The sequence below is a fragment of the Carassius gibelio genome, chromosome A18 (genome assembly GCF_023724105.1).
Source record: "Carassius gibelio isolate Cgi1373 ecotype wild population from Czech Republic chromosome A18, carGib1.2-hapl.c, whole genome shotgun sequence".
Lineage (NCBI taxonomy): Eukaryota > Metazoa > Chordata > Actinopteri > Cypriniformes > Cyprinidae > Carassius > Carassius gibelio.
This window is the reverse complement of record NC_068388.1, coordinates 9,055,589-9,063,840: the sequence shown is the minus strand read 5'-3', so window position 1 is coordinate 9,063,840 and position 8,252 is coordinate 9,055,589. Positions and strand designations below refer to the sequence as shown.

The 8,252-nt window shown below is 42.4% G+C and overlaps 1 protein-coding gene across 3 annotated transcripts; it reads right to left on the bottom strand.

Moving 5' to 3' along the window:
* Positions 1 to 2,155: 2,155 nt before the first annotated feature.
* LOC127933881 (uncharacterized) lies at positions 2,156 to 4,947 on the bottom strand. 3 transcript variants are annotated; one of them, XM_052530933.1, is made up of 3 exons: positions 4,804 to 4,947; positions 4,147 to 4,680; positions 2,156 to 4,102 (listed from the first exon to the last, which is right to left on the bottom strand). In XM_052530933.1, the coding sequence occupies exons 2-3, from the start codon at positions 4,659 to 4,661 to the stop codon at positions 3,577 to 3,579; spliced, it is 1,041 nt and encodes a 346-aa protein (XP_052386893.1). In that variant the 5' UTR covers positions 4,662 to 4,680; positions 4,804 to 4,947; the 3' UTR covers positions 2,156 to 3,576. The 3 variants fall into 3 exon arrangements, with proteins under 3 accessions (XP_052386893.1, XP_052386891.1, XP_052386892.1); XM_052530931.1 differs by having other exon boundaries at positions 2,156 to 4,680; XM_052530932.1 differs by lacking the exon at positions 4,804 to 4,947.
* Between the last annotated feature and the right edge of the window lie 3,305 nt (positions 4,948 to 8,252).

Sequence of the window (8,252 nt, the reverse complement as noted above, 5' to 3'; positions counted from 1 at the left end):
TAAGAAGGTTTTTTCATTTTCAGACGGTGCATATGCTCTTCAGCTGTTGGAGAAGTTCTTATTCTCGCTATTCAGGTGAAATCAGTTCACATTCAACATTTAATTTAATAAAAAAAACACTGTAGCCTACTGAACCTGTTGCTATGTCTAGTTGTATTGAAAGCTTTTGGTTCTCAGCTAAACTTGTACAAATGTTCATATTTTGCTCTGTATATCTAGCAGTGAGCCTTTAAAGTATGTGTGCTTCGCAATTTTAAAGTAAACTCAGTGGTGAACAGCCAAACTAATTTTAATTTCAAAATAAATACAGCCTATAGAAAATGTTTTTCAAAATAGAGAGTACATTTTCCAAATAGAAAGTACAGATGGAATGCAAAAAACATTATATGAGAACAGTATTTTGGACCGACTGACAAGTTTAATGCAAGATTAATTTTAATGTATTTAATCAATTAACTTTAAAAGCAAATATTTTTTAATCAACCAACAGTGCTGGTTCAATAGGATACATTTTTGCCATAAAATTCAGCAGGATTTAGACAGATATGAACAGTCATCTCAAGCAACCAGTTGCCCAATGTCACACAACAAGAGCAAAAAAAAAACAAAACAAACAAACAAACAAACAAAAAATTACGTCTTAATAAACAAAATCTCCAGATCATCCTTTCTGCTCTTATTAGGTTGCAGCACTCCATCCTCTCTTGGTACACTGGGTTTTACATGTCCATACAATTTATGACAAAAAAAAATGTAGAAGCTGTAGAAGCTAATGGGACTTTGAACCTTAAGATCCAGGCTACCTGTAAATAATTGGCGAATAGTTGAGAAATCTTATCACATTGCTCTGAAACCACCATGGAGGAAGACATGGTAGAATCTTGGGTAAAATGAGGAAAAATATAACAGTGATGGTATGGCAGGGGAAGCAGAGCTGATGTCGAGCGCCTGAGAAATCGGTTCCCTCCACGGCTCATGTCTGTGCCCTCCTTCTCTCTGTGACATGCCACGATAGGATTCCTTTATCAGATGAAACAGCTGACTAATCTCCTAATTGTCAGTGTGTGTGTGTGTGTTAGAGTGTGCATGTGGGTGTGTTTGAAAGAAAGAGACAGACAGCAAGAGGGCACAGAGGAGCATTTCTTTGAGCTTGTGGTTCTGTGTATTCGATTTGATGCCCTCCATGGCATTTCTCCCTGTCCCAGAAGCACAGAATCTTTATCCATACATTACAAATGGTTTTCACAGGACACTCACTCTAAAAACTAAATAGCCTGAGGGGAGAGAATCCCAAGAGAAAAGACAAAGAATGATTTAAAATCGAATTTTCATTTGTGACATTATTGTTTATAAGACAATTGCAATTGTTTTATATGGGTATATGCACAAATATTTAAATTATATTTAAATGTATGCATTAAGCAGACGCTTTTATCCAAAGCATTTTTTACCTATTGTAACACGTTTTCCCAGGGAATTGAACCTACAACCTTGCCCTCCTAATGCAATGCTCTAACACTTTAGCCCCAGGAACATCAACATTTACGGGTGCTAATCAGTGATTTCGTGGACTATTGTTTTTTGACAAAAACATCGCCTTGTGGTCATTTAATTCCCAACCAAATCATTTATCTCCTCCAGAAGCCTGAGATTGTTAGTTCAGCAACACCTCATGCTATAATCAGAAAGGCACAAAATCACAATTTAGTTTGCAGTTCCTTGTTTTGGTGCACGTCTCCTTGGATAAAAGCGTAGAAGTGTCAAACTATTTGAAACTTTGCAAATCATGTCCAACAGTCTTGCCTTTGTATTACTTCCACCAAAAAGACTGAAAGGTATTTGTTGTGTTTAAAGCATTGTTTTTTTTTATTTTTGTTTTTTTAATCATGTTGATAAATTAGCTTTATCATGGATTCATAAGATTCAGATGTAAATTAACTTACCACATTAACCTTATGTTTATTAAAATACTTTAAATAAATAAATAAATAATATTTTGGACAACCATGAAATCACTGAGTGCCTGTAAATGTTGAAATTACTGCGTTTACATACGCATGTAACATAGGGCTACAGACCACACAAGCTGCACAATACAAGCTTTATTTGCTAACTTATTTATTCCATTTCTACCAGAAAGACTCGGGAGATAGAAGAATGTACGAAGCATACATTTATTGACAGCTCAGCGAGCACAATTATAAATTTCTTTGGCGGAAGGCCCCGTCCATGGTTCGTAATCCGAGGGTAGCGAATCTGCATTTCCTGCCTGAAGACGAAGGCAGGGGCGCAGCAGACCCCCCCCTGGAAGGTAAGGACAGGACCATCCTGGTGGTGGTGGGGAGGGTGGAGGTTGTTGTCGCGTTGGCATCTGCGAACTCAAACATGTGTAAGTACGATCTTTTATACAGGAGTATAAAGACGTGATTGGATAATGATGAAGGTAATTAGTGACGAACTGATTGAGTCTTCCTGGCAGAACTTAGGCTAAAGCTTCCATTTCTACCAGAAAGACTCGGGAGATAGAAGAATGTACGAAGCATACATTTATTGACAGCTCAGCGAGCACAATTATAAATTTCTTTGGCGGAAGGCCCCGTCCATGGTTCGTAATCCGAGGGTAGCGAATCTGCATTTCCTGCCTGAAGACGAAGGCAGGGGCGCAGCAGACCCCCAAAATTAGGTGGATTACGAGACCTCCAGACGGGGCCAGCCTTCCCCCCCCAAAAAAAGTAGATGAAGTATACCCACCAGTTGAGAATCCTAAGGTTCCTGGAAGAAATAGAAAGAGAGTTAGCATGACCAGTATAATGACGTTAGATTAAACTTCTTAAGTTTTACAGAAATAGGCCAGACACAGACAGCAACGATAGGCAGGACACAGACAGCCATGATAGGCAGGCACGGACAGGCCTCGTTAGACCAACAGAAATAGCCACGATAGGCAGACAAAGACAGGCCTTGATAGACCAACAGAAATAGCCACGATAGGCAGACACAGACAGGCCTCGATAGACCAACAGAAATAGCCACGATAGGCAGACACAGACAGGCCTCGATAGACCAACAGAAATAGCCACGATAGGCAGACACAGACAGGCCTCGATAGACCAACAGAAATAGCCACGATAGGCAGACACAGACAGGCCTCGATAGACCAACAGAAATAGCCACGATAGGCAGACACAGACAGGCCTCGATAGACCAACAGAAATAGCCACGATAGGCAGACACAGACAGGCCTCGATAGACCAACAGAAATAGCCACGATAGGCAGACACGGACAGGCCTCGATAGGCCGAACATAAATAGCCACGATAGGCCAGACGCAGACAGCCACGATAGGCAAACGCGGACAGGCCCCAATTGGCCGAACATAAATAGCCCGATAGGCCAGACGCAGACAGCCACGATAGGCAGACACAGACAGGCCCCAATAGACCGTACATAAATAGCCACGATAGGCCAGACGCAGACAGCCACGATAGGCAGACACAGACAGGCCCCGATAGACCAACATAAATAGCCACGATAGGCCTCACGCAGACAGCCACGATAGGCAGACACAGACAGGCCTCAATAGACCAACAGAAATAGCCACGATAGGCCAGACGCAGACAGCCACGATAGGCAGACGCAGACAGGCCTCGATAGACCATACAGAATAGCCATGATAGGCAGAGCACAGACAGCCTCGATAGACCGTACAGAAAAATAGCCATGATAGCCAGACACAGACAGGCCTCGATAGACCATACATAAATAGCCACGATAGGCCAGACACACAGCCACAATAGGCAGACGCAGACAGGCCATGATAGACCGTACAGAAATAGCCATGATGGCCAGACACAGATAGGCCTTGATAGACCATACAGAAAAATAGCCATGATAGCCAGACACGGACAGGCCTCGATAGACCAACGGAAATAGCCACAATAGGCCAGACGCAGACAGCCACGATAGGCAGACACGGACAGGCCTCGATAGACCGTACAGAAATAGCCATGATAGCCAACACAGACAGGCCTCGATAGACCGTACATAAATAGCCACAATAGGCCAGACGCAGACAGCCACGATAGGCAGACGCAAGACAGGCCTCGATAGACCATGATTAGCCACGATAGGCAGACGCAGACAGACCTCGATAGGCCGTACATAAATAGCCACGATAGGCCAGACGCAGACAGCCACAATGGCAGACGCAGACAGGCCTCAATAGGCCGTACAGAAATAGCCACAATAGGCAGACACAGGACAGGCCTCAATAGACCATACAGAAAAATAGCCATGATGGCCGGACACGGACAGGCCTTGATAGGCCGTACAGAAATAGCCACGATAGGCCAGACACAGACAGCCACGATAGGCAGACACGGACAAGCCTCGATAGGCCGTACAGAAATAGCCATTATAGCCAGACACGGACAGGTCTCGATAGACCGTACAGAAATAGCCAGGATAGGCCAGACACAGATAGCCACAATAGGCAGACATGGGACAGGCCTTGATAGACCATACAGAAAAATAGCCATGATAGCCGGACACGGACAGGTCTCGATAGACCGTACAGAAATAGCCACGATAGGCCAGACACAGATAGCCACAATAGGCAGACATGGGACAGGCCTTGATAGACCATACAGAAAAATAGCCATGATAGCCGGACACGGACAGGTCTCGATAGACAGTACAGAAATAGCCACGATAGGCCAGACACAGATAGCCACAATAGGCAGACATGGGACAGGCCTTGATAGACCATACAGAAAAATAGCCATGATAGCCGGACACGGACAGGTCTCGATAGACCGTACAGAAATAGTCACGATAGGCAGACACAGACAGGCCTTGAAAGACCATACAGATATAGTAACACCACCACCAGTAATTGCATGAATTTACCTGATTAGTTACAGGAGAGCTTGCTGAGCTTCAATAATGGTTTTGAATCAGGTCTGATGTATGATTCAAATGCTTAGGAAGACCATCTGCCCATGATCTTAACAGCTGATGTAGAGATCCCTCATTCAGCTGCTGAAGTAGCTGCCCCAATTCTGAATGAATGGCCAGTAGATAGACTGCAGCTTTGAGAACAGTGGTTAAGTGAGTTCTAAACAGCCTTGGAAAGGGGGCTCCGTTAGGAAAAATAGAGCTGGTGCGTTTTAGAAATTCTAGGTCGGATTTTTAAGAAATTTCACCATGCAGAGAAGGGACAGGATTATTGATTTAGAATTGTTAAGGTGACACCAGAACCTTGCACATCGGTTTTGAGTGCTTGAGGAGAGTGTGAAGAATTTTGGTCCGAATCATAGATCTGAAGGAAATGCCGCGAGCAGGATCAAATTGATTGGTTTGAAGTGAATTCCCCTGGAAGCATAACCTGTAGAAAGCAGATAAACACTGCCTCCAGAAGAATATTGAGGTACTTTGAAGGAAGGCCGTAGCAGATGGAAGCAATTCATTTTGCAATATGGGCAGGGTAATAGGCAGACATTGGTCTTTAATTTGTTGGAAGATTTAGCTAACCCCTCAAGTAGTAATCGAACTGAATAACCAAAAGGCTTGAAAATTTGATAATAAAATTTAGCGTGGATTAGATGCTGGCAAAGAGTCTGCGAATAGAGAAATTAAGATTGCGATTTTTTTTTTTTTTTTTTTTTTTTTTTTTTTGACAAGAAAGGAGCAACGGTCGAAATTAGAATAGGAACGCAAAAAATTGGAAGGAAAAACATTAGAAGCGGACCATGCAAACGTGTAGGCTTGATTGTAGAGGGAGCGACGCCTTTTCCAACTGACGTAGCACTTCGTTTAGTATTATGTCTGCTAACGGAGGGCAGACTGAAGAATCCGGGTTGGCTGAGGGCACAGCTGTCTGAAAGTTTAAAAGTGTAAAGTGAAAGCCGCAACAGCCGAGTAAGAGTGATGAACCAACACCAGTAGATGCGCGAATATCAACAAGCCTTGATTGTAGCTTAACCCCTTAACTGTCACTCCCCAATTTTTTTTTTTTTTTTTTTTTTTTTTTTTCTTATAATATTAAGTTGAGGTATCAGAGGTTAAGTTTAAAATACGCATAAATCGAATTGACTTACTAGCACACATAGCTAATCTTGATGTAAACAATTAAACATTGTTTGTCTTAGCAATCTTATCAAATTCTGAATATTTCCACCCTGTAACGAATAATTTTCTGATGACGTCAGTTTGATAGCATGAGCAGAACCTACTTAACACGCCCCTCCGGCCGTTAGTTAGTTATGAGTGATGGGCGGTCACACTGCACTTTTCTCTCCATTGACTTCCATTCATACGCATGCGACTGCGTCGGACCGGAAACGCAAGCTTATGCGAAAAATTTTGCATTTCGCTGCGTTCCAAAGTTCAAGTTTGGTGAACTCTGACCAGGGAATTTGCATAACGTGAGGATGTGGACCAGTAGAAGAGCGATACATTGCTGCATGGCCTCTGTACAAAAATTCAAAAAGGAAGCGCTATATACTTTAGCTGTTGCACAGCGTCCTAGTTTATAATACATTAAAAGATTTATAAAAGAAAAGCTGCATGGTTTGTAGTGTCGACGGGAACAGGTGATACATTGGAATGACAACGTTTTATATATATATTTTTTTTTTTTCCTCTCTCTTTCTTTCTTCTCCCCCTCCTCCCCTTAGGGTGTATATATTTATAGAGAGATACAGAGTAACGTTACAATATAATAAAACGCTTCCGACGCCGTTGCAAAAGACACAGTGCTAGCAAACATAATAATCCATCTTGTAATAATTGAGGGGAGACTGTTTTATCTTGTTCCCGCCCATATTCGCAGTGGCGTTCGAAATAATTTCGCATGTTTAAAGTCAAGTGCGACCGCGCCTTGAGACGAAGACCAGGAGTGCAAACAAACCATGCCTGCTAATTAATATTCGGTTTAAACTGGAGATATGTCACTACTCTGAAATAAGGTCAGCAGCAACTCGTGTCACGTGGAGTTATATGCCAGCTGACGGAGCATTGAGCCGAATCTTACCTACGACTCAAAAGAAGGGTCCATATACGCATCAGCTTGGTAGATCCGGTGTTCATGATTCGCTAGCCCAAGAGTAATAAGCCATGTAAAGATGAGGTGAAAGCAGCAGTTCCCTGCATCTGCAACCATAGAATCCCATTAGAGTATGAACTTTCAGGAATAACGCAAATGAAAGACTGAATAAGCAAATATTAAAGCATAGGATTAAAACAGCGAATCTCAAGTGTGCTAGACAGAGCTTTTTTTTTTTTTTTTTTTTTAAGAAATGCGAAAAATCTTTATCAGTATAAAGATTGTAGCGTTTATGATGAGCCTTAAAGTGCCTCATTACGAAGAAATTCTGAAAATTGCATGCACTATGATCAACATCTTAATTATGCTGTGCAAGTCAATAAACAAGCGAAACGCCCAGTGTTTTATTTGAACGTGCAAGTATAAATCCTTGCAGAGAATAAATTAATGCCCAGGCGCCGCAAGTGCATAGAACAAAATGATACTTATAATGTTGTAGACTTGTGAAGTGATGGAGGCGAGATGCCGAAGAGACTGGCAGCCTTAATTCTGTCTGCTGGTCCGGAGAAACTTCATTGCTGCAGGTTCACGTGAGCGTACAGATGAATATTTGTTGATTGAGACCGAAGTCTTTTCAGGTGTTGAGACCCAAGCAGCACTGACGCGACATCTCGGAAAGCACCAGCGTTGCCAAGACCGTATTTTTTTTTTTTTTTTTTTTTTTTTTTTTTTTGTGGGTTGCCTTTTCTGTCCTGGGTTTGAGGTGACCCCAATAGTGTTATATATAGCCCCTAGAATGTGAATTCTACCGATAAATCCCTTTTGAACGCGATTGGGCTTTTTTTTTTTTTTTTTTTTTTAATAGTAGTAACTGGTGGTTTTGAGAACCTGGCAACCCTGGCCTGGAAGCACACGGAACTCCGCCAATGTTCACATCCTCTGCCGAGAAAAGCTTGTAAATAATCCAACACAAACGACTGCAGATAATCACCGCGACACAGAGCTAAGCCAACGATCCCGTGTGCATCTTAGAGGAACGTCGAACTCTAGATAGTTTGCGGGGCACGAACTTAATTACAGCAAGTAGATGAATAAACACAACAGCTTGAGCAAGTACAATCGCGTCGGAATCTGCGGTTGTTGTCGCGTTGGCATCTGCGAACTCAAACATGTGTAAGTACGATCTTTTATACAGGAGTATAAAGAC

Bases quoted from the DNA above. Each gene is read 5' to 3' on its own strand.
- LOC127933881 (XM_052530931.1), bottom strand. From the start codon at position 4,661: ATGGCTATTTTTCTGTATGGTCTATCAAGGCCTGTCCCATGTCTGCCT.